We start from the raw sequence: 24,889 nt of genomic DNA, 5'->3' as shown, positions 1-24,889 counted from the left end.
CTGATGAATGCATTCAAGAGATTATCGACTACAAAATGTAAATATTGGTAATGCAAACAAAAGTAACCATAGATAAAAACCACTGAATGAGGTTTACAATATGTCCAGAAGAAATGTTTTGACAAACACTTTAAATTATAATGAGCCCATCTAGATTGTAAGTTCCCACGGGAATAGGGCCTTCAATTCCCCCTGTATTTGTCTGCAAAATTTGGTCTTTTATTGTATTGTTTCTCCGTTGTACTTTTATCCTTGTACTAAAGGAATAATAATACCTCATTTTAACCAAGGAGCATACATTGCTTTATTTACTAGGGCTGTGCAATTAATCAGGGGGGCACAAGGCTGAATTTTTTTTTTGCAAAAAAAAAAAAAAACGTCACATCAGTCACATATACGCTAAAGGAATAATAATAATCTGATACCTCATTTTAACCAAGGAGCATACATTGCTTTATTTACTAGGGCTGTGCAATTAATCGCGGGCGCACAAGGCTGAATTTTTTTTTGCCAAAAAAACAAAACGTCACATTAGTCACACATACGCTATAGTTCAGCCTAGCAGCAGCACTTATCACTCCTCCAGGTGGGTGGACCAGGAAGCATCACAACAAGTAACACTACCATCGCCATTTTACTTGCCTCATGGTTTGTAGCTCCAGTCCTGAGGTGTGCACAGACAAAGAAGGTGGTGGACTGGTAGTGCCCTTTTCTCTGGCCTATTCACTCTGCAGTGCAAACTGCAAGGAGAACAAGCCACTGTTTTTGAACAGTTTAATGTACAGTGCTGTGCAAAAGTCTTAGGCCACCATTAGATTTGTTGTTTTAGCAAAGTTTTAATGACCATCTATATTTATTTTCCGGTCTCTTATTAAGTTACAAATAGAAAATATGTACACAAAATATAAAAAAAAAAAAACAAACACAATTTTCGGAAGAAAATGGCTTCTTCAGGCAAAAGTCAGTATTTAGTGTGACCTCCCTTGGCACTAAGCACATCTTGAACTCTTTTGGGGGGCTGCACCAGAGTTCTTCTTTAGATTTAGGTTGTCTTATTTCTTTCTCTGTCCAGGTGATACCATAATGCGTCTAATATTTAGGTCCGGACTTTGTGAAGGCCAGTCCATGACTGTCAGTGTTTTATCAGCTGTTTTTCTCTCCAAATAGGATTTCACTGCATTAGCAGTGTGCTTGGGATCGTTATGTTGAAAAATAAAACCATTCCCAATCAGGCGCTTTCCAGAAGGAATGGAATGATGAATTAAAACCTGTCTGTACTTTTCAGCATTCATGAGCCCATCAAGTCGGACAATATCACCAACACCACTGGCAAAATGCAGCTCCAAACCAGGACAGACCCATGTTTCACTGAAGGCAGTAAGCACTCATGCTTCCATCTCTCTCCAACTCTTGCTTTCATATATTGTTGACGACTGGACCCAATAATTTCAAACTTGGATGTGTCACTCTATAATACTGTTTTCCAATGATTTTCATTACAATCTTTGTGAGCTTTAACATATCTTAGTATTTTCACCTTGTTCCCCTTCTGAAAAAGTGGTTTCTTAGCTGCTACACTTCCACAAATATCATTCCTGATCAAGCTTATTCAGACTGTAGAAGGGTCAACTTGGCATTCCGATGAAGCTAACAGATGTGGAGCCAGGTCCTTGCTGGACTTCTTCCGGTCTTTCAAAAAAGAAACTTCTCATCAGATTTTGAAAATTTTCTTGGCCTTCCAGTCTTTTTTTTTTGTCATTGACCTCTCCTGATTCTTCGAATTTCTTTAGAACAGCTTGAATACCACATCTTGAGTATCCAGTTTGTTTCCCGATTTTCATTTGAGAGTGGCCTTGCTGATGCAAAAACATAATTTATGCTTACCTGATAAATTCCTTTCTTCTGTAGTGTGATCAGTCCACGGGTCATCATTACTTCTGGGATATTAACTCCTCCCCAACAGGAAGTGCAAGAGGATTCACCCAGCAGAGCTGCATATAGCTCCTCCCCTCTACGTCACTCCCAGTCATTCGACCAAGGACCAACGAGAAAGGAAAAGCCAAGGGTGAAGTGGTGACTGGAGTATAAATTAAAAAATATTTACCTGCCTTAAAACAGGGCGGGCCGTGGACTGATCACACTACAGAAGAAAGGAATTTATCAGGTAAGCATAAATTATGTTTTCTTCTGTTAAGTGTGATCAGTCCACGGGTCATCATTACTTCTGGGATACCAATACCAAAGCAAAAGTACAAGGATGACGGGAGGGACAGGCAGGATCTTTATACGGAAGGGACCACTGCCTGAAGAACCTTTCTCCCAAAAATAGCCTCCGATGAAGCAAAAGTGTCAAATTTGTAAAATTTGGAAAAAGTATGAAGCGAAGACCAAGTTGCAGCCTTGCAAATCTGTTCAACAGAGGCCTCATTCTTAAAGGCCCAAGTAGAAGCCACAGCTCTAGTGGAATGAGCTGTAATCCTTTCAGGAGGCTGCTGTCCAGCAGTCTCATAAGCTAAACGAATTATGCTACGAAGCCAAAAAGAAAGAGAGGTAGCAGAAGCTTTTTGACCTCTCCTCTGCCCAGAGTAAACGACAAACAGAGAAGACGTTTGTCGAAATTCCTTAGTTGCCTGTAAGTAAAATTTTAGAGCACGGACTACATCCAGGTTGTGCAGTAGACGTTCCTTCTTCGAAGAAGGATTTGGGCATAAAGAAGGAACAACAATCTCTTGATTGATATTCCTGTTAGTAACTACCTTAGGTAAGAACCCAGGTTTAGTACGCAGAACTACCTTATCCGAATGAAAAATCAAATAAGGAGAATCACAATGTAAGGCTGATAACTCAGAGACTCTTCGAGCCGAGGAAATAGCCATTAAAAATAGAACTTTCCAAGATAACAACTTTATATCAATGGAATGAAGGGGTTCAAACGGAACGCCCTGTAAAACATTAAGAACAAGGTTTAAACTCCATGGTGGAGCAACCGTTTTAAACACAGGCTTAATCCTAGCCAAAGCCTGACAAAAAGCCTGGACGTCAGGAACTTCTGACAGACGTTTGTGTAACAGAATGGACAGAGCTGAGATCTGTCCCTTTAATGAACTAGCGGATAAACCCTTTTCTAAACCTTCTTGTAGAAAAGACAATATCCTAGGAATCCTAACCTTACTCCAAGAGTAACCTTTGGATTCACACCAATATAGGTATTTACGCCATATCTTATGGTAAATCTTTCTGGTAACAGGTTTCCTAGCCTGTATTAAGGTATCAATAACTGACTCAGAAAACCCACGTCTTGATAAAATCAAGCGTTCAATTTCCAAGCAGTCAGCTTCAGAGAAGTTAGACTTTGATGTTTGAAGGGACCCTGTATCAGAAGGTCCTGTTTCAGAGGTAGAGACCAAGGTGGACAGGATGACATGTCCACCAGATCTGCATACCAAGTCCTGCGTGGCCACGCAGGTGCTATTAGAATCACTGATGCTCTCTCTTGTTTGATTCTGGCAATCAATCGAGGTAGCATCGGGAAGGGTGGAAACACGTAAGCCATCCTGAAGTCCCAAGGTGCTGTCAGGGCATCTATCAGGACTGCTTCTGGATCCCTGGATCTGGACCCATAACGAGGAAGCTTGGCGTTCTGTCGAGACGCCATGAGATCTATCTCTGGTTTGCCCCAACGTCGAAGTATTTGGGCAAAGACCTCCGGATGAAGTTCCCACTCCCCCGGATGAAAAGTCTGACGACTTAAGAAATCCGCCTCCCATTTCTCCACTCCCGGGATGTGGATTGCTGACAGGTGGCAAGAGTGAGACTCTGCCCAGCGAATTATCTTTGATACTTCCATCATAGCTAGGGAGCTTCGTGTCCCTCCCTGATGGTTGATGTAAGCTACAGTCGTGATGTTGTCCGACTGAAACCTGATGAAACTCCGCGTTGTCAACTGGGGCCAAGCCAGGAGGGCATTGAGAACTGCTCTCAATTCCAGAATGTTTATTGGCAGGAGACTCTCCTCCTGACTCCATTGTCCCTGAGCCTTCAGAGAATTCCAGACGGCACCCCAACCTAGAAGGCTGGCGTCTGTTGTTACAATTGTCCAGTCTGGTCTGCTGAATGGCATCCCCCTGGACAGATGTGGCCGAGAAAGCCACCAAAGAAGAGAATTTCTGGTCTCTTGATCCAGATTCAGAGAAGGGGATAAGTCTGAGTAATCCCCATTCCACTGACTTAGCATGCACAGTTGCAGTGGTCTGAGGTGTAGGCGTGCAAAGGGTACTATGTCCATTGCCGCTACCATTAAGCCGATTACCTCCATGCATTGAGCCACTGACTGAGTGTTGAATGGAATGAAGGGTGTGGCAAGCACTTTGAAGTCTTGTTAACCTGTCCTCTGTCAGGTAAATCTTCATTTTTACAGAATCTATAAGAGTCCCCAGGAAGGGAACTCTTGTGAGTGGAACGAGTGAACTTTTCTTTTCGTTCACCTTCCATCCATGTGACCTTAGAAATGCCAGTACTAACTCTGTATGAGACTTGGCAGTTTGAAAGCTTGAAGCTTGAATCAGAATGTCGTCTAGGTATGGAGCTACCGAGATTCCCCGCGGTCTTAGTACCGCCAGAAGAGCACCCAGAACCTTTGTGAAGATTCTTGGAGCTGTAGCCAATCCGAATGGAAGAGCTACAAACTGGTAATGCCTGTCTAGGAAGGCAAACCTTAGGTACCGGTAATGATCTTTGTGAATCGGTATGTGAAGGTAAGCATCTTTTAAATCTACAGTGGTCATGTACTGACCCTCTTGGATCATAGGTAAAATTGTCCGAATAGTCTCCATCTTGAACGATGGAACTCTTAGGAACTTGTTTAGGATCTTTAAGTCCAGGATTGGTCTGAAAGTTCCCTCTTTTTTGGGAACCACAAACAGATTTGAGTAAAACCCCTGTCCCTGTTCCGATCGTGGAACTGGGTGGATTACTCCCATTAACAAGAGCTCTTGTACGCAGCGTAGAAACGCCTCTTTCTTTGTCTGGATTGTTGACAACCTTGACAGATGAAATCTCTCTCTTGGAGGAGAGTATTTGAAGTCCAGAAGGTATCCCTGAGATATTATTTCTAGCGCCCAGGGATCCTGGACATCTCTTGCCCAAGCCTGGGCGAAGAGAGAAGCCTGCCCCCCACTAGATCCGATCCCGGATCGGGGGCCCTCAATTCATGCCGTTTTAGGGGCAGCAGTAGGTTTCCTGGTCTGCTTGCCCTTGTTCCAGGACTGGTTAGGTTTCCAGCCTTGTCTGTAGCGAGCAACAGCTCCTTCCTGTTTTGGTGCAGAGGAAGTTGATGCTGCTCCTGCTTTGAAATTACGAAAGGAACGAAAATTAGACTGTCTAGTCTTAGTTTTGGCTTTGTCCTGAGGCAGGGCATGGCCTTTACCTCCTGTAATGTCAGCGATAATCTCTTTCAACCCGGGCCCGAATAAGGTCTGCCCTTTGAAAGGTATATTAAGCAATTTAGACTTAGAAGTAACATCAGCTGACCAGGATTTTAGCCACAGCGCCCTGCGTGCCTGAATGGCGAATCCTGAATTCTTCGCCGTAAGTTTAGTTAGATGTACTACGGCCTCCGAAATGAATGAATTAGCTAGTTTAAGGACTCTAAGCCTGTCCGTAATGTCGTCCAGAGTAGCTGAACTAATGTTCTCTTCCAGAGACTCAATCCAGAACGCCGCTGCAGCCGTGATCGGCGCAATGCATGCAAGGGGTTGCAATATAAAACCTTGTTGAACAAACATTTTCTTAAGGTAACCCTCTAATTTTTTATCCATTGGATCTGAAAAAGCACAGCTATCCTCCACCGGGATAGTGGTACGCTTAGCTAAAGTAGAAACTGCTCCCTCTACCTTAGGGACCGCTTGCCATAAGTCCCGTGTGGTGGCGTCTATTGGAAACATTTTTCTAAATATCGGAGGGGGTGAGAACGGCACACCGGGTCTATCCCACTCCTTAGAAACAATTTCAGTAATTCTCTTAGGTATAGGAAAAACCTCAGTACTCGTCGGTACCGCAAAATATTTATCCAACCTACACATTTTCTCTGGTATTGCAACTGTGTTACAATCATTCAGAGCCGCTAACACCTCCCCTAGTAATACACGGAGGTTTTCCAGTTTAAATTTAAAATTTGAAATATCTGAATCCAGTCTGTTTGGATCAGAACCGTCACCCACAGAATGAAGTTCTCCGTCCTCATGTTCTGCAACCTGTGACGCAGTATCTGACATGGCCCTAATATTATCAGCGCACTCTGTTCTCACCCCAGAGTGATCACGCTTACCTCTTAGTTCTGGTAATTTAGCCAAAACTTCAGTCATAACAGAAGCCATATCCTGTAATGTGATTTGTAATGGCCGGCCAGATGTACTCGGCGCTACAATATCACGCACCTCCCGAGCGGGAGATGCAGGTACTGGCACGTGAGGCGAGTTAGTCGGCATAACTCTCCCCTCGTTGTTTGGTGAAATTTGTTCAATTTGTACAGATTGACTTTTATTTAAAGTAGCATCAATACAGTTAGTACATAAATTTCTATTGGGCTCCACTTTGGCATTGCAACAAATGACACAGGTATCTTCCTCTGAATCAGACATGTTTAACACACTAGCAAATAAACTTGCAACTTAGAATACAATTCAATTAGAATAATATTAAAAACGTACTGTGCCTTTAAGAAGCACAGAAAATCTATGACAGTTGAAAATTAATAAATTGAAACAGTTATAGCCTCAATCCTTGTAAACAACACAACTTTAGCAAAGGTTTAATCCCAATAGCAAAGATAACAAATTCTGAAAGCAGGAAACAATTACAGAATAAACGTTTTTTATCACAGTCAACTATAATTCTCACAGCTCTGCTGAGAGAAATTACCTCCCTCAAAATAAGTTTGAAGACCCCTGAGTTCTGTAGAGATGAACCGGATCATGCAGGAAATACAATGAGCTGCTGACTGAAATAACTGATGCATAGAAAAGGCGCCAAAAAAACGGCCCTTCCCCCTCACACACAGCAGTGAGAGAGAACAGAAACTGTCAGAAAAAGATTAAGCAACTGCCAAGTGGAAAAATGGTGCCCAAACATTTATTCACTCAGTACCTCAGCAAATGAAAACGATTTTACATTCCAGCAAAAACGTTAAACATAATTTCTAGTTATTAAACAGCTTAATGTACTTCTTACAGTGTAATTCTAGTGAAGTACCATTCCCCAGAATACTGAAGTGTAAAGTATACATACATGACATTATATCGGTATGGCAGGATTTTCTCATCAATTCCATTGTCAGAAAATAAAAACTGCTACATACCTCTATGCAGATTCATCTGCCCGCTGTCCCCTGATCTGAAGTTTACCTCTCCTCAGATGGCCGAGAAACAGCAATATGATCTTAACTACTCCGGCTAAAATCATAGCAAAAACTCTGGTAGATTCTTCTTCAAACTCTGCCAGAGAGGTAATAACACACTCCGGTGCTATTTTAAAATAACAAACCTTTGATTGAAGATATAAAACTAAGTATAATCACCATAGCCCTCTCACACCTCCTATCTAGTCGTTGGGTGCAAGAGAATGACTGGGAGTGACGTAGAGGGGAGGAGCTATATGCAGCTCTGCTGGGTGAATCCTCTTGCACTTCCTGTTGGGGAGGAGTTAATATCCCAGAAGTAATGATGACCCGTGGACTGATCACACTTAACAGAAGAAAGTATGATATTATGTCTGTCAAATTATGTGATCTTTGGCATTTTGAATGTAATGATACAATTAAAAGTTGGTCTTATTAGAAAGCATCCAATGAATTAACTAACCTCACATCACGTGTATGTAATGTTCAAGCATATCTTGCACAAATTTGTTTAGAAAGAAAGGGGGGTTGGGGGGAGTAGAGTTGAAAAAATATGGTACCAGGTTCTACATATATTTACTATTTGAAAATGATATTCTAAATGCTAGAATTTTATATTTTGTAGAAAAAGCAAAACCTGGGGTGGATTGCTCACTGAGACAACTAACAACAACTAGACAAACTAGCTGTAACTAAGAGTACAACAAAGTTTAAAGAGAGAGTAATTCCACTTATCTGTTATAAGACTTAAACTCTACTTACTTCATAAAGTGTTCAAATGATAAAATTGTTCCAAATCATTCATACATTAAAGTTTATTTAAATCAACTAAGGAACTCACACACATACTGTAGCAAAAGCTGTGAATTAAAACCACTTAAACTCTGTGGATAGCATAATAGCCATTAAGTAACTATGTCCACTATTAAGTTATCCTCAATCCGTTATAAGTTCAGGTTAACTAAGCCCTTACAATCCGAGGGCTGCATTAATTTTTAACATATATTAGTAAAGGATTAGAGGATATAAGTTAAATTACTTAGTAAACTTATTTTACCACAAGAGTAAGCAAATTAAAAAGGACAACAGGAGAGACAAAGCTGCCCCTGTCGGACCCCTGACGCGCGTTTCACGAACGCTTCCTCAGAGGGGGTGCGGGCCGCTGCTACTCGGCGTCTTATATTGTGTCAAAATGCCCACCACTGACACCAGATTGGATAAGCAAATGGGAGTTGTCTCCTTAGGATTGGCTGATTCTCTTGTCAGTCTTGACATCATCGTCCTACGTAGGAGAAACTCATGATTGAACAGGAGGTGTGTATCTGACCGTCGCTTGGTCATAGAGGCAGCACCAATCCACGATACGCTTATCATGATTATAGTGGGCGTAAGGATTTGGGCTGATGCGATTGGAAGATCACATAGCCAAAGAGTGTTTGTATACATAGGGATAAACAAACTGTAAATCAATTTATATACCTTTTATATAACTTATGACTTGCGATCCTTAAGAGTACCTGATATTATTGGATCAGAAGCAGGTCAGTAGAAAAGTATATCAATACGAAATGAGATATAACACGAACGGACGATTACAATCAGTGTTATACATAAATGGCTCAGTTTATCTCGATTGAGAATTTTATATTACACATTGTGGGTATTCATAAACTTGCAAAAGTTATTTTTGTCCAATATTACATTATCAAACCGCAGATCACTGTTATGTATTTGTTCATTATATGTCATTGCAGGTATCCTATTATAACGAGTGTAAGTATATTTAACAAGCACTTGGTATTTATGCTGGCCATTTATTTTGGTTATATTACAGAGCAAAATATTCCATACATTTTGGGTAAATATTAGTACATATACTATCAACTAGCTGTTTACTTTCTTCTAAACCGTATCATTTTACATTGATTACTGGATGGATATTGTTGTTAAGATAGTACTAATACAATATTGGACCAAAAATCATGACAACAAATCCTCTATCATTGAATAGAAAAAACAAAATGTAATCCAGGAATTTATAGGATTAAAGGAAATTAAATATCCTGAAAGATACAGGGATTGTGAAGACAAAAACTGAGATAAAAAAATATCGCGTGTAGCAATATATAGAAGTATTGGAAAATAAGTGAATCAACAGTTACAGGAATTTTACGTGCAGTGCTTTAATATTATTGGAGTGTGAGTGTGAACAACCAACCAGACAATAATGTGTCACAATCAAAAGACTTAATCTATTTTAGGGAATGTGCACAGCCATGAATGTGTTACTCTTGTACTAAGGTCAAACTTAACCCCTTAAGGACCAGCGACGTACCCTGTATGTCACTGGCCTTTTTTTGGGACTTTATTGTTTTATAGCGCGGTCTTGCCACCAGCGTTGAGACTTCTCTATTCCACAAAGCCTGTTGGAGGGAGGGCATTAATAGCATGTTCTTTCTAGACTTGTGCTATTATGTCCTGAAAAAACCCTTAGTGACCAGTGACATACAGGGTACATTGTGGTCATTAAGGGGTTAAAATGTGAATACTGTTAAACCAAATGGGATGAATGACTACAATAATTATTTTGTATACTTGTAACAACTTTCTGTGAGTCATTATTTATTATAGTTGATATGAGTCATGTTAACAGTAATAATTTGAGAGGTAATTATTTGAACAAAGTTAAAAATTGGAATATGACAATACTTTTAATAATAAATATAGGCCAAAATGCCTCAATGTAACCAAGGAATTAAATTAAGTGAATTCACACTTCCCTGCACAAAGGATCACTAGTAGTGAATTAAATTATAACAACATATAGTACTACATTTTCACAACAACAGCCCTTTGCACATGTGTTTAAGTATACCCCAACAATCACTATATAAGGATACTCGAAATCGACGTTCCTAACATGATTTTATTTTAAATAAAAAATTGATATAATAATTTTCTCTTAAAGTTTCACTTTCTTAATGTGTTTCCTAGTAACCACATTTATAAAAAGCAACGTCACACTATTACCTCAAGAAAAGTCACATTTTAAGTTTGACCTTAGTACAAGAGTAACACATTCATGGCTGTGCACATTCCCTAAAATAGATTAAGTCTTTTGATTGTGACACATTATTGTCTGGTTGGTTGTTCACACTAACACTCCAATAATATTAAAGCACTGTACGTAAAATTCCTGTAACTGTTGATTCACTTATTTTCCAATACTTCTATATATTGCTACACGCGATATTTTTTTATCTCGGTTTTTGTCTTCACAATCCCTGTATCTTTCAGGATATTTAATTTCCTTTAATCCTATAAATTCCTGGATTACATTTTGTTTTTTCTATTCAATGATAGAGGATTTGTTGTCATGATTTTTGGTCCAATATTGTATTAGTACTATCTTAACAACAATATCCATCCAGTAATCAATGTAAAATGATACGGTTTAGAAGAAAGTAAACAACTAGTTGATAGTATATGTACTAATATTTACCCAAAATGTATGGAATATTTTGCTCTGTAATATAACCAAAATAAATGGCCAGCATAAATACCAAGTGCTTGTTAAATATACTTACACTCGTTATAATAGGATACCTGCAATGACATATAATGAACAAATACATAACAGTGATCTGCGGTTTGATAATGTAATATTGGACAAAAATAACTTTTGCAAGTTTATGAATACCCACGATGTGTAATATAAAATTCTCAATCGAGATAAACTGAGCCATTTATGTATAACACTGATTGTAATCGTCCGTTCGTGTTATATCTCATTTCGTATTGATATACTTTACTACTGACCTGCTTCTGATCCAATAATATCAGGTACTCTTAAGGATCGCAAGTCATAAGTTATATAAAGGTATATAAATTGATTTACAGTTTGTTTATCCCTATGTATACAAACACTCTTTGGCTATGTGATCTTCCAATCGCATCAGCCCAAATCCTTACGCCCACTATAATCATGATAAGCGTATCGTGGATTGGTGCTGCCTCTATGACCAAGCGACGGTCAGATACACACCTCCTGTTCAATCATGAGTTTCTCCTACGTAGGACGATGATGTCAAGACTGACAAGAGAATCAGCCAATCCTAAGGAGACAACTCCCATTTGCTTATCCAATCTGGTGTCAGTGGTGGGCATTTTGACACAATATAAGACGCCGAATAGCAGCGGCCCGCACCCCCTCTGAGGAAGCGTTCGTGAAACGCGCGTCAGGGGTCCAACAGGGGCAGCTTTGTCTCTCCTGTTGTCCTTTTTAATTTGCTTACTCTTGTGGTAAAATAAGTTTACTAAGTAATTTAACTTATATCCTCTAATCCTTTACTAATATATGTTAAAAATTAATGCAGCCCTTGGATTGTAAGGGCTTAGTTAACCTGAACTTATAACGGATTGAGGATAACTTAATAGTGGACATAGTTACTTAATGGCTATTATGCTATCCACAGAGTTTAAGTGGTTTTAATTCACAGCTTTTGCTACAGTATGTGTGTGAGTTCCTTAGTTGATTTAAATAAACTTTAATGTATGAATGATTTGGAACAATTTTATCATTTGAACACTTTATGAAGTAAGTAGAGTTTAAGTCTTATAACAGATAAGTGGAATTACTCTCTCTTTAAACTTTGTTGTACTCTTAGTTACAGCTAGTTTGTCTAGTTGTTGTTAGTCATATCTTGCACAAACCTGATGTAATAGACCATTTTGTACAGCAGTCAATTTGACATGAAATAGTAGGACATTAATGACATTAATTAGGGTTCCATTCCGGTTTACAGAGCCAGGTTCCTGCTATTGCTCAAGTATAAGGGGAGGTCACACTAAATACTTGCCACTTTAGCCTATAGAAGCTGTTTTTTTCTGATTTTTTTCTTTTTGCTAATACTTCATTCAAATATTCTGTATTTTCTGGTTGTATTCTAATAAAGAGACTGAGAAATAATTATATATGGTCATTATACCATTGCTAAAACAACAAATCTAATGGTGGCCTAAGACTTTTGCACAGTACTGTAGGTTTATTTTTTTTTTAATAAAATCGCAATATAACATAATAAAAAAAAAAAATCATATCTCACAGCCCTATCATTTACTATTACCTTATTAAACAGTTTTACAGGAGCAGCTATGGATCCAGTTTCCCTGAGGTAGTCAAACCATTTGAAAGGTAGTTTTGTGTAGCCTATGGCAAAAAGAAGTATGGTTATTCTTATTTTGTGAACCAGAACGAAGTATCAATAAAAAAAGAAACTATATATGTTCACATATTGGAACAAACATAAAAAAAAAAAATTAAGTCTGTTTCTGCTACATCAGGCCCCGTATGCTGTCTATCTACAGATGACTTAAGTCCACAAAATTTCGGTATATATGTTCACATATGAACAGCAAAAAATACCCCCAAAATTTATGCTTAACTGAAAAATTTCTTTAATTCTTGATGGTGAACATCAATGAGACATCATGTGTGGGAAGTTAGCCGCCAGAGCACAAGGAGGAGGCAAAATCACCCCAACATACCCCACTTACCCTGAATGCTCAGTCATACATAAAGCCTAGTAGATGGAGGAAGCAAAAGCAGGAAAGACAAAGCGAGGCAAAGTGAAAAAGAAATGGCGGTACTCGTGGAGTATCAGGTAAGCATACATTTTTTCTTTCATCAGATTATGCACCGGAATCTATACAAGCAGTGATGTCCACAAGAACACCATGTAATAGGAACGACAGTGAAGGCAGATACATTACGAATCAGGCACTACGGCCCACAGAACAGACCAAGTAGCTGTCTTACAAATCTGCTCCATAGATGCCTCATTATGAAAGGCCTGGAAATATTTTACTAGAGCAGCTTTTAAGGAGTAATGTGCTCAGGGGGAGTATACCACAAAAACAGGTATGCAAAGGAGGTTTGCAAGATAAAGGTGAAATCTTAGAAACTCTTCTGACAGAAGAAATGGCCTGGAGAAAAAAGGATAAAAGTTGAAAAGGACACTCAAGTCAAAATTAAACTTTCATTATTCAGATAGAGCATGCAATTTTAAACAACTTTTCAATTTACTTACATTAACAAAATGTGCACAGTCTTTTTATATTTAAAAACTTTTTGAGTCACCAGCTCCTACTGAGCATGTGCAAGAATTCACAGCATAAACGTATATGCATTTGTGATTGGCTGATGGCTGTCACATGATACAGGAGGAGTGGAAATAGAAAAAAAACTTTTAAAATTGTCAGAAAAAAAAATCTACTACTCATTTGAAGTTCAGACTACGTGCTATCATGCACTTGTTGATTATGCAAATCTACTGTGTTGACTGGTCCTTTAAAGGTCAGGACCATACATAGGTTCAAAAGGAATTGTCTTGAATAACCCTGACAACCAGATTAAGATTCCATGGTGGAAAAACTGGACAAATAAATGATCTAATTCTGATGAGCACCTGAACAAAGGTCTGCATATCAGGTATTTTAGCAATAGGCTTATGGAATCAGCCAGGGCTGAAATTTGACCCTTGACAAGACTTTTACCAAAACATCCTGGAGGAACTCTAGGAATTCTAAAACAATTCCAATGGTATCCCTTGCGAGCACACCAGGATAAACAGGTTTTCCAAACTTTATGATAAATATGCCTGGTTTGGTTTCCTATAATTTCTCAATTAAAGGTGCCAATAACCTATCCTAAGAAAAACCTATCTGAAACAGCGAAGCGTTTAATTACCAGGATGTCAGATTCACGAGAGCAAAGTCTCTTTTTAATGCAGCTTATTCTGTTGATTTTATATGATAAATAACTGACTTGCACTACAACATAATACATTATTAAGGGTAAGGAAATCTTTTGTGTGCACTTCGGTAAAAAGTATCAACATATTATTGCCTAATATTCGCTGAATAAGCAGTCTCATAAATAAGTAAGCAAATAATTTAAGACTGTCTTACAAGATTATTTAATAGTTCAGCAACCCTCACAATACTTAAAGGAACACTGAACCCATTTTTTTCTTTCTTTCGTGATTCAGATAGAGCATGCAATTTTAAGCAACTTTCTAATTTACTCCTATTATCAAATTTTCTTCATTCTCTTGGCATCTTTATTTGAAAATCAAGAATGTAAGTTTAGATGCCGGCCCATTTTTGGTTAACAACCTGGGTTGTTCTTGCTGATTGGTGGATAAATTCACCCACCAATAAACAAGTGCTGAACCACTTCTTTTTCAAATAAAGATAGCAAGAGAATAAATAAAAATGGATAATAGGAGTAAATCAGAAAGTTGCTTAAAATTGCATGCTCTATCTGAATCACAAAAGAAAAAAATTTGGGTTCAGGGTCCCTTTAACCCCTTCGCGACCGAGGATGTGCCAGAAACGTCCTGCAAAAAAATACCCTTAACGACCAAGGACGTTCTTGGCACGTCCTCTGGGGTTTCAAGCGGTGGAAGCGATCGTGATCACTTCCAGCTGCTTTCAAGGTATTGCAGGGATGCCTCGATATTGAGGCATCACTGCAATAACTTTTTTACCCACCGATGCAGAGGGGGCCACTCTGTGGCCCTCTCTGCATCAGCCAGAGATGGGAGCCATTACAGGGAGGCGGATGTGCAGCTCATCGCTGGCGGATATACGCCAGAGGGGGCGGGATCGGGCACTGGGGCAGGAACGCTACACTATGGAACATATTATAATTGAATATATGCAGGGAGAGGGTAATCTGAGCGCAGGAGCCGCTCAAACAGTATTGCAGTGATGCCTCAATGATGAGGCATTCTGCAATACTGTTCCTGACTGCTGGACTCCATTTTGATCGTTCCAACGGAGTGATCACTTCCGGTTTGACTCCACATGGAGCCCAGCAGTCAGACAGAGCATCAGAAGCCATCGGGCAGGCTTCTGATGCTCTGTAAGTGTGCTAAGAGCCTTGGTGGCTCGAGGCACTTCGTAAAATCACATACATAAAAATAAATTTAAAAAAAACCCAACATGTATTTTTAATAAAATAGCCCCATATAGTCCCCCTCCCCATGTGGCTTCAAAGATGGTGATGCCAAGTGCTTCATGGGGCTTCCGGGGGTGTCCCTAGCCTGCCTCATCATGTGGGGCAGGCTGGGGTCATCCAATCTGAGCTTGCTCTATAATTTTCTTTATAATAATAAAATATCCCATTTGTCTGATCATGTCTAAGCTAAGGAGTTAGTCCATTTTTGGTTCAGCACCTGGGTTGCGCTTGCCGATTGGTCGCTAAATGTACCCACCAATAAGAAAGCACTATCCAGGGTGCTGAACCAAAAATGGGCAGAATCCTTAGCTTAGATTCCAGCTTTTTCAAATAAAGATAGCAAGAGAATGAAGAAAAAAAAAAACATAATTTATGTAATAACTTACCTGATAAATTCATTTATTTCATATTGGCAAGAGTCCATGAACTAGTGATGTATGGGATATACAATCCTACCAGGAGGGGCAAAGTTTCCCAAACCTCAAAATGCCTATAAATACACCCCTCACCACACCTACAATTCAGTTTAACGAATAGCCAAGAAGTGGGGTGATGAAGAAAGGAGTAAAAAGCATCAACAAATGAATTGGAATAATTGTGCTTTATACAAAAAAAAAAATCAAAACCACCAGAAAAATGGTGGGCCTCATGGACTCTTGCCAATATGAAAGAAATGAATTTATCAGGTAAGTTCTTACATAAATTATGTTTTCTTTCATGTAATTGGCAAAAGTCCATGAGCTAGTGACGTATGGGATAGCAAATACCCAAGATGTGGAACTCCACGCAAGAGTCACTAGAGAGGGAGGGATAAAAAATAAAGACAGCCAATTCTGCTGAAAAAAATTAATCCACAACCCAAATCATAAATTTAATCTCATAATTGAAAAGAAAAAACTTAAATTATAAGCAGAAGAATCAAACTGAAACAGCTGCCTGAAGAACTTTTCTACCAAAAACTGCTTACGAAGAAGCAAAAACATCAAAATGGTAGAATTTAGTAAATGTATGCAAAGAAGACCAAGTTGCTGTTTTGCAAATCTGATCAACTGAAGCTTCATTCTTAAAAGCCCAGGAAGTGGAAACTGACCTAGTAGAATGAGCTGTGATTCTCTGAGGCGGGGTCTTACCCGACTCCAAATAAGCTTGATGAATCAAAAGCTTTAACCAAGATGCCAAAGAAACGGCAGAAGCCTTCTAACCTTTCCTGGAACCAGAAAAGATAACAGACTAGAAGTCTTCCTGAAAACTTTAGTAGCGTCAACATAATATTTCAAAGCTCTCACCACATCCAAAGAATGTAAAGAGCTTTCCAAAGAATTCTTAGAATTAGAATACAAAGAAGGAACAACAATTTCTCTACTAATATTGTTAGAATGCACAACTTTAGGTAACAATTTAAATGAAGTCCGCAAAACTGATTCACAAGAAAGAGCTGATAATTCAGAAACTCTTCTAGCAGAAGAGATGGCCAAAAGGAAAAACACTTTCCAAGAAAGCAATTTAATGTCCAAAGAATGCATAGGCTCAAACGGAGGAGCCTATAAAGCCTTCAAAACCAAATTAAGACTCCAAGGAGGAGAGATTGATTTAATGACAGGCTTGATACGAACCAAAGCCTGTACAAAACAATGAATATCAGGAAGTTTAGCAATTTTTCTGTGGAATAAAACAGAAAGAGCAGAGATTTGTCCTTTCAAGGAACTTGCAGACAAACCTATATCCAAACCATCCTGAAGAAACTGTAAAATTCTAGGAAGTCTAAAAGAATGCCAAGAAAATTTATGAGAACACCATGAAATGCAAGTCTTCCAAACTCGATAATAAATTTTTCTAGAAACATTTTTATGAGCCTGTAACATAGTATTAATCACTGAGTCAGAGAAACCTCTATCACTAAGCACTAAGTGTTCAATTTCCATACCTTCAAATTTAATGATTTGAGATCCTGATGGAAAAAATGGACCTTGAGATAGAAGGTCTGGCCTTAATGGAAGTGGCCAAGGTTGGCAACTGGACATCCGAACAAGATCCACATACCAAAACCTATGAGACCATGCTGGAGCCACCAGCAGCACAAACGATTGCTCCATGATGATTTTGGAGATCACTCTTGGAAGAAGAACTAGAGGCGGAAAAATATAAGCAGGTTGATAACCCCAAGGAAGTGTCAATGCATCCACTGCTTCTGCCTAAGGATCCCTGGACCTGGACAAGTACCTGGGAAGTTTCTGGTTTAGATGAGATGCAATCAGATCTATTTCTGGAAGCCCCCACATCTGAACAATTTGAGAAAACACATCTGGGTGAAGAGACCACTCTCCCGGATGTAAAGTTTGACGACTGAGATAATCCGCTTCCCAATTGTCTATACCTGGAATATGGACCACAGAAATTAGACAGGAGCTGGATTCTGCTCAAACAAGTATCCGGGATACTTCTTTCATAGTCTGAGGACTGAATCCCACCCTGATGATTGACATACGCCACAGTTGTGACATTGTCTGTCTGAAAACAAATGAACGGTTCTCTCTTCAATAGAGGCCAAAACTGAAGAGCTATGAGAATCGCATGGAGTTCCAAAATATTGATTGGTAATTTCGCCTCTTGAGATTTCCAAACCCCTTGTGCTGTCAGAGATCTCCAAACAGCTCCCCAACCTGAAAGACTCGCATCTGTTGTGATCACAGTCCAGGTTGGACGAACAAAAGAGGCCCCTTGAACTATACGATGGTGATCTAACCACCAAGTCAGAGATAGTCGAACATTGGGATTTAAGGATATTAATTGTGATTATTAATTGATTCAGCATACAAAGCTGAAGAGGTCTCATGTGAAAACGAGCAAAGGGGATCGCGTCCGATGCTGCAGTCATGAGACCTAAAACTTCCATGCACATAGCTACTGAAGGGAATGACTGAGACTGAAGGTTCCGACAGGCTGAAACCAATTTTAAACGTCTCTTGTCTGTCAAACACAAAGTCATGGACACTGAATCTATCTGGAAACCTAAAAAGGTGACCCTTGTCTGAGGAATCAAATAACTTTTTGGTAAATTGATCCTCCAACCATGTCTTTGAAGAAACAACACTAGTTGATTCGTGTGAGATTCTGCAGAACGTAAAGACTGAGCTAATACCAAGATATCGTCCAAATAAGGAAACACCGCAATACCCCGCTCTCTGATTTCAGAGAGTAGGGCACCTAGGACCTTTGAAAAGATCCTTGAAGCTGTCACTAGGCCAAAAGGAAGAGCAACAAATTGGTAATGCTTGTCTTGAAAAGAGAATCTAAGGAACCGATAGTGATCTGGATGAATCGGAATATGAAGATATGTATCCTGTAAGTCTATTGTGGGCATATAATGCCCTTGCTGAACAAAAGGCAGACTAGTCCTTATAGTCACTATTTTGAATGTTGGTACCCTTACATAACGATTCAAGATCTTTAGATCCAGAACTGGTCTGAATTAATTTTCTTTCTTTGGGACAATGAATAGATTTGAATAAAACCCCAGACCCTGTTCCTGAACAGGAACCGGCATAATTACCCCAGATAACTCTAGGTCTGAAACACACTTCAGGAAAGCCTGAGCTTTCTCTGGGTTCACTGGAATGCGAGAGAGAAAAAAAAAAAAAAAAAATCTTCTCACAGGCGATCTTACTCCGAAACCTATTCTGTACCCCTGAGAGAACGCTCTGAATCCAATATTTTGGACTGAATTGATCCAAACATCTTTGAAAATTTTTAATCTGCCCCCTACAAGCTGAGCGGACTTGGGGGCTGGTTTAGATCTCTTAAATGGCTTAGATTTATTCCAAATAGAGGAAGGCTTCCAATTGGAAACAGATTCTTTAGGGGAAGGATTAGATTTCTGTTCCTTATTAAGTTGAAAGGAACTAAAGCGTTTAGAAGCTTTAAATAGCTCCCTTCCCCCAGTGACAGTTAAAATTATTGAATCCAACTGAGAACCAAATAATTTTATTACCTTGGAAAGAAAGAGATAGCAATGTCGATTTAGAAGTCATATCAGCATTCCAAGATTTAAGCCAGAAAAGCTCTTCTAGCTAAAGAGATATTTAACATCAATTTTGATGATATCAAAAATGGCATCACAAATGAAATTATTAGCATGTTGAATTAATTTAACAATGCTATACACATTATGATCTGATACTTGTTGCGCTAAAGTTTCCAACCAAAAAGTTGAAGCAGCTGCAACATCAGCCAAAGAAATAGCAGGCCTAAGAAGATGACCTGAACATAAATAAGCCTTCCTTAGATAAGATCCAAGTTTCCTATCTAAAGGATCTTTAAAAGAAGTACTATCTTCCGTAGGAATAGTAGTACGTTTAGCAAGAGTAGAAATAGCCCCATCAACTTTGGGGATCTTTTCCCAAAAACTCCAATCTATCAGTTGGCAAAGGATACAATTTTTTAAACCTTGAAGAAGGAATAAAAAGAGGTACCCAGTCTATTCCATTCCTTTGAAATCATATCTGAAATAGCATCAGGAACTGGAAAAACCTCTGGAATAACTACAGGAGGTTTATAAACAGAATTTAAACATTTACTAGTTTTAATATCAAGAGGACTAGTCTCCTCCATATCTAATGTAATCAACACTTCTTTTAATAAAGAACGAATATACTCTATTTTAAATAAGAGGATTTGTCAGTGTCAATATATGAGGCAGGATCTTCTGAATCAGATAGATCCTCATCAGAGATAGATAAATCAGTATGTTGTCGGTCATATGAAATTTCATCAACTCTATGAGAAGTTTTAAAAGACCTTTTACGTTAATTAGAAGGCGAAATGGCAGACAAAGCCTTCTGAATGGAATCAGCAATAAACTCTCTTAAATTTACAGGAATATCCTGAGCATTAGATGTTGATGGACCAGCAACAGGTAATGATATACTACTGATGGAAACATTATCTGCATGTAAAAGTTTATCATGACAACTATTACAAACTACAGCTGGAGGTATAGTCTCTACAAGTTTACAACAAATGCACTTAGCTTTGGTAAAACCGATATCAGGCAGCAGGATTCCAGCAGTAGATTCTGAGACAGGATCAGATTGAGACATCTTACAGTAATGTAAGGGAAAAAACAACATATAAAGCAAAATTATCAATTTCCTTATATGACAGTTTCAGGAATGGGAAAAAAAATGCAAACAGCATAGCCCTCTGACATAGAAAAAAGGCCAGAGGTGAAAGGAATGAAGTCTTAAATAATGAAAATGTTTGGCGCCAAGTATGACGCACCACAAACAGAAAAATATTTTTTGGCGCCAAAAACGTCCGGAACGAAACACTAGCGTCATAGATGACGCAACCTCGTGAAAGACTCGGCACCAACTAAGACGCCGGAAATGACGAATTTGCGTCAATGAACGTAACTTTTGCGCCAAAAAATCTTGCGCCAAGAATGACGCAATAAATTTTAGCATTCTGCGCTCTTGCGAGCCTAACAGCCCGCAATTTAGAAAAAAGTCAAATTGAAAAAGACTAACCCCAGGTAAGAAAAAATTCTTTAAAAATGCATTTCCCAGATATGAAACTGACAGTCTGCAAAAAAGGAAATACACTGAAAACCTGAATCATGGCAAATATAAGTACAGGTGGCCCTCGGTTTACGATGGTTCAATTTGCGACGTTTCAGAATAACGCCCTTTTTTTTTGCTATTGAAAGCATTAGCACATGCATACATTAAAATAGCCAGTGGGTGGAGCTGTCCGCTTGTGTTGCAGCAAACACATGCAAAGAAAAGCAAGCCAGACATGATCAATGGATCAGCATTCAAAGGAACAAGATCTAGCAGCCACGTCCCTTAGCTGCAGACTCAATGCAGAGAACTGTTTGCAGAAAAAGACAAGTAAAAAACGTTTTTGTTCATTAAACTTGGTTTGATGATGATACAGTCTGTTGTGTGATTATTTTGTTTTTGTTCATTAAACTTAGATTGATGATGATACAGTCTGTGTTTGTGTGATAATTTTATTAGATGCGGTTTAGCAAATGTTTTTGTTTATTAAACTTAGTTTGATGATGATACAATCTATTCTATTAGGTTAATAATGCTGTTTCGCATTTAAAGTCTTCATTTCAAAGCTTTAAAAGTAATGTATTAGGTGTTACTTATGTCAAATTTGAGAGGGGCCTGGAACTTAACTCCCTCACTTCCCATTGACTTACATTATAAACTGGGTTTCAATTTACAACGGTTTCAATTTATAACCATTCCTTCTGGAACCTAATCCCGGCGTAAACTGAGGGCTACCTGTACATACATATATTTAGAACTTTATATATTATTAAGTGCCAAAACATAGCTGAGGTGTCTTAAGTAATAAAAAACATACTTACCAAAAGACACCTATCCACATATAGCAGATAGCCAAACCAGTACTGAAACTGTTATCAGTAGAGGTAATGGAATATGAGAGTATATCGTCGATCTGAAAAGGGAGGTAGGAGATGAATCTCTACGACTGATAACAGAGAACCTATGAAATAGATCCCCGTTAGGAAGACCATTGCATTCAGTAAGTGATACTCCCTTCACATCCCTCCAACATTCGCTGTACTCTGAGAGGAATCGGGCTTCAAAAGAGCCGAGAAGCGCATATCAGCGTAGAAATCTAGAACAAACTTACTTCACCACCTCCATAGGTGTAGTTTGTAAAACTAAATTGTGGGTGTGGTGAGGGGTGTATTTATAGGCATTTTGAGGTTTGGGAAACTTTGCCCCTCCTGGTAGGATTGTATATCCCATACGTCACTAGCTCATGGACTCTTGCCAATTACATGAAAGAAATGATAATAGGAGTAAATTAGAACAATGCTTAAATTTGCATGCGCTATCTTAATCATGAAAGAAAAAAATTGGGTTTAGTATCCTTTGAGTATAGGCCTGATGCAACTTTAGTGTGTGTGGTGTGTTAGATGCATAGCCACTTAACAGGGTGGATAAAAATCAATGATAAAAAAAATAAATAAAAAATTTTTTTAATGTTTTTATTTAAATCAGATTTTTTTGTATTAAAATAGGATTTTTGTAAATAAAATGCTTTTAGAGGAAAAAAAAATAATCTATCTAGTTTCTATTTAAAATACATTATAATCTAAAAATTGTATTCTCTTTCTGAAACCAAAAAGTTATTCTTTCATGGTTACATCCCTTTAAGGTCTATTTATCAACTCTGTATGTTAATTTTATAACATTTTGCAGTGAAGAAGGAGCACGTTATTGTACAAAACCATTAACATGTGCTGATATCTTCAAGATAGAAAAACAGAATTTATGTTTACCTGATAAATTACTTTCTCCAACGGTGTGTCCGGTCCACGGCGTCATCCTTACTTGTGGGATATTCTCTTCCCCAACAGGAAATGGCAAAGAGCCCAGCAAAGCTGGTCACATGATCCCTCCTAGGCTCCGCCTACCCCAGTCATTCGACCGACGTTAAGGAGGAATATTTGCATAGGAGAAACCATATGGTACCGTGGTGACTGTAGTTAAAGAAAATAAATTATCAGACCTGATTAAAAAAACCAGGGCGGGCCGTGGACCGGACACACCGTTGGAGAAAGTAATTTATCAGGTAAACATAAATTCTGTTTTCTCCAACATAGGTGTGTCCGGTCCACGGCGTCATCCTTACTTGTGGGAACCAATACCAAAGCTTTAGGACACGGATGAAGGGAGGGAGCAAATCAGGTCACCTAAATGGAAGGCACCACGGTTTGCAAAACCTTTCTCCCAAAAATAGCCTCAGAAGAAGCAAAAGTATCAAACTTGTAAAATTTGGTAAAAGTGTGCAGTGAAGACCAAGTCGCTGCCCTACATATCTGATCAACAGAAGCCTCGTTCTTGAAGGCCCATGTGGAAGCCACAGCCCTAGTGGAATGAGCTGTGATTCTTTCGGGAGGCTGCCGTCCGGCAGTCTCGTAAGCCAATCTGATGATGCTTTTAATCCAAAAAGAGAGAGAGGTAGAAGTTGCTTTTTGACCTCTCCTTTTACCGGAATAAACAACAAACAAGGAAGATGTTTGTCTAAAATCCTTTGTAGCATCTAAATAGAATTTTAGAGCGCGAACAACATCCAAATTGTGCAACAAACGTTCCTTCTTTGAAACTGGTTTCGGACACAGAGAAGGTACGATAATCTCCTGGTTAATGTTTTTGTTAGAAACAACTTTTGGAAGAAAACCAGGTTTAGTACGTAAAACCACCTTATCTGCATGGAACACCAGATAAGGAGGAGAACACTGCAGAGCAGATAATTCTGAAACTCTTCTAGCAGAAGAAATTGCAACTAAAAACAAAACTTTCCAAGATAATAACTTAATATCAACGGAATGTAAGGGTTCAAACGGAACCCCCTGAAGAACTGAAAGAACTAAATTGAGACTCCAAGGAGGAGTCAAAGGTTTGTAAACAGGCTTAATTCTAACCAGAGCCTGAACAAAGGCTTGAACATCTGGCACAGCTGCCAGCTTTTTGTGAAGTAACACAGACAAGGCAGAAATCTGTCCCTTCAGGGAACTTGCAGATAATCCTTTTTCCAATCCTTCTTGAAGGAAGGATAGAATCTTAGGAATCTTAACCTTGTCCCAAGGGAATCCTTTAGATTCACACCAACAGATATATTTTTTCCAAATTTTGTGGTAAATCTTTCTAGTTACAGGCTTTCTGGCCTGAACAAGAGTATCGATAACAGAATCTGAGAACCCTCGCTTCGATAAGATCAAGCGTTCAATCTCCAAGCAGTCAGCTGGAGTGAAACCAGGTTCGGATGTTCGAACGGACCCTGAACAAGAAGGTCTCGTCTCAAAGGTAGCTTCCAAGGTGGAGCCGATGACATATTCACCAGATCTGCATACCAAGTCCTGCGTGGCCACGCAGGAGCTATCAAGATCACCGACGCCCTCTCCTGATTGATCCTGGCTACCAGCCTGGGGATGAGAGGAAACGGCGGGAACACATAAGCTAGTTTGAAGGTCCAAGGTGCTACTAGTGCATCCACTAGAGCCGCCTTGGGATCCCTGGATCTGGACCCGTAGCAAGGAACTTTGAAGTTCTGACGAGAGGCCATCAGATCCATGTCTGGAATGCCCCACAGCTGAGTGACTTGGGCAAAGATTTCCGGATGGAGTTCCCACTCCCCCGGATGCAATGTCTGACGACTCAGAAAATCCGCTTCCCAATTTTCCACTCCTGGGATGTGGATAGCGGACAGGTGGCAGGAGTGAGACTCCGCCCATAGAATGATTTTGATCACTTCTTCCATCGCTAGGGAACTCCCTGTTCCCCCCTGATGGTTGATGTACGCAACAGTTGTCATGTTGTCTGATTGAAACCGTATGAACTTGGCCCTCGCTAGCTGAGGCCAAGCCTTGAGAGCACTGAATATCGCTCTCAGTTCCAGAATATTTATCGGTAGAAGAGATTCTTCCC

At 39.2% G+C, this 24,889-nt stretch overlaps 1 protein-coding gene across 4 annotated transcripts in view; it reads right to left on the bottom strand.

Annotated features, from left to right (window-relative positions):
- Positions 1–24,889, bottom strand: part of MBTD1 (mbt domain containing 1) — a 231,185-nt gene that overhangs the window by 121,502 nt on the left and 84,794 nt on the right. For all 4 annotated transcript variants that reach the window (XM_053708377.1, XM_053708384.1, XM_053708392.1 and 1 more), the window contains exon 13: positions 12,520–12,602. In XM_053708377.1, the coding sequence (XP_053564352.1) occupies positions 12,520–12,602 (83 nt within the window). The remainder of the gene's footprint in view (positions 1–12,519; positions 12,603–24,889) is intronic.

The sequence above is a fragment of the Bombina bombina genome, chromosome 1, assembly GCF_027579735.1.
Source record: "Bombina bombina isolate aBomBom1 chromosome 1, aBomBom1.pri, whole genome shotgun sequence".
In the NCBI taxonomy this organism is placed as follows: domain Eukaryota; kingdom Metazoa; phylum Chordata; class Amphibia; order Anura; family Bombinatoridae; genus Bombina; species Bombina bombina.
The sequence above is the reverse complement of the archived record's forward strand: the minus strand, read 5'-3'. Positions and strand labels throughout refer to the sequence as shown.